This window comes from Bison bison, unplaced genomic scaffold (assembly GCF_000754665.1).
Source record: "Bison bison bison isolate TAMUID 2011002044 unplaced genomic scaffold, Bison_UMD1.0 scf7180017863702, whole genome shotgun sequence".
In the NCBI taxonomy this organism is placed as follows: Eukaryota; Metazoa; Chordata; class Mammalia; order Artiodactyla; family Bovidae; genus Bison; species Bison bison.
Window position 1 is genome coordinate 3,613,668 of NW_011494274.1, and position 1,218 is coordinate 3,614,885.

Here is a 1,218-nt window from a genome sequence, read left to right on the forward strand (position 1 = left end):
GGACCAGCGCGCGCCGCCCGGACGCCGCGGATGGGGTGGGCGGCGCGGCTCCGCGCTGTCACCTGTCGGAGCGCTTGGTCCAGCTGCGGCGCCGAGGACAGGCTCTCGGCGTCGAGCTTCGTTTCTTCTTTGCAGTCCTCCGTCAGCTCCAAGTGATCCGGTCTAACTAGTACTTCGTGCAACTGTCCCACCTCCGGGAAAAAGAAAGAAAACAAACAAGAAGCAGGGGGTCAGTTTCCCCTCCCTGAACGCGGGGACCTCCATCCTCACCCTCCTCCATCCTTTCCCATGCGGGGAAGGCCCACTCCTCTCGGCGGATCCGGCTTCAGAATCCTGGCTCGCGCGTCGTCTGCGGCTCCGGTAGCCGAGAGATCGGTACAGCCCTGCCCCCAGGCCCACCCCCCACCCGGATCAGGTCCGAAAAAGTCCTAGAAGTCCGAGCTCAGGCCACCCAGGGACTCCACCCCGCCTCCGCCGGGCGGCCCCCGACGGGAGGAGAACAGAGCTTGGCGGCGCCCGGCCTCCCCACCTGGGCCAGATTTTGGAGAGCTGAAAGGGTTGGTTCAAAAGCGGCTGGAAGAGAAGTCTGGTTTTCTCCTTGGATTCTCCAGAATTCGGGTCCAGCCTCACAAGTGGGCAAACGAGAGCAGTTGTTTACCCACTTCCCTCTCAACTCGGACCAGCTTCTGCCTCCACGCCTATTCCTTGGACAGAAACCGTGCAGAAGTACCTTCTTGTTGGCCAGATCCACGACTTTCCATAAGAGCAGGATCAGCTCCTTCTCGTCCGAGCCCAGCTTGGCCCCGGTGGCCCCAGCCGTGATTCCGAAGAGCATCACCAAGTAATCCGGAGACGCCGTCATGACGATGGGTGGGGAGGGGGAGAAGGGGGGTCGGGAGGCGGCGAGGTGGGGCGGCCGTGAGAACGAGGGGAAAACCTGTGCTAAAACCTCTCCGAAGGAAAAAAAAAGAAAGAGCGTCCACCCACCCCCCCCTCCTCCTCCTCCTCGCCGCCGCCGGTGCAAAAGGCGGTAACCAACCACCCCAGCCCTCACCTGGCCCGAGCTCCACGCCCTGGGCAGGAAGGGGGGTGGGAAGCAGGGCGAAGGAGGCCTGCCCTTTTTGTATTCAATGGCCCTGTGCGTCTATGCAAAAAGCTGGGAGCTGAGGCTGCACCCCCGGGAGGCGCGCAATGGCTGAAAAGCTTTTCTGTTTTGGG

General features: G+C 62.6%; 1 protein-coding gene across 5 annotated transcripts in view; it reads right to left on the minus strand.

Annotated features, from left to right (window-relative positions):
- The window catches only part of ESRP1 (epithelial splicing regulatory protein 1), a 58,393-nt gene extending 57,252 nt beyond the window's left edge, over positions 1–1,141 (minus strand). For 4 of the 5 annotated variants that reach the window (XM_010833493.1, XM_010833496.1, XM_010833495.1 and 1 more), the window contains exons 1-2: positions 731–947; positions 63–191 (exon numbers count right to left, since the gene is read on the minus strand). In XM_010833493.1, the coding sequence (XP_010831795.1) occupies positions 63–191; positions 731–862 (261 nt within the window). In that variant the 5' untranslated portion in view covers positions 863–947. Of the gene's footprint in view, positions 1–62; positions 192–730 lie in introns of all 5 variants that reach the window. The other variant, XM_010833497.1, reaches the window with a different exon arrangement.
- Between the last annotated feature and the right edge of the window lie 77 nt (positions 1,142–1,218).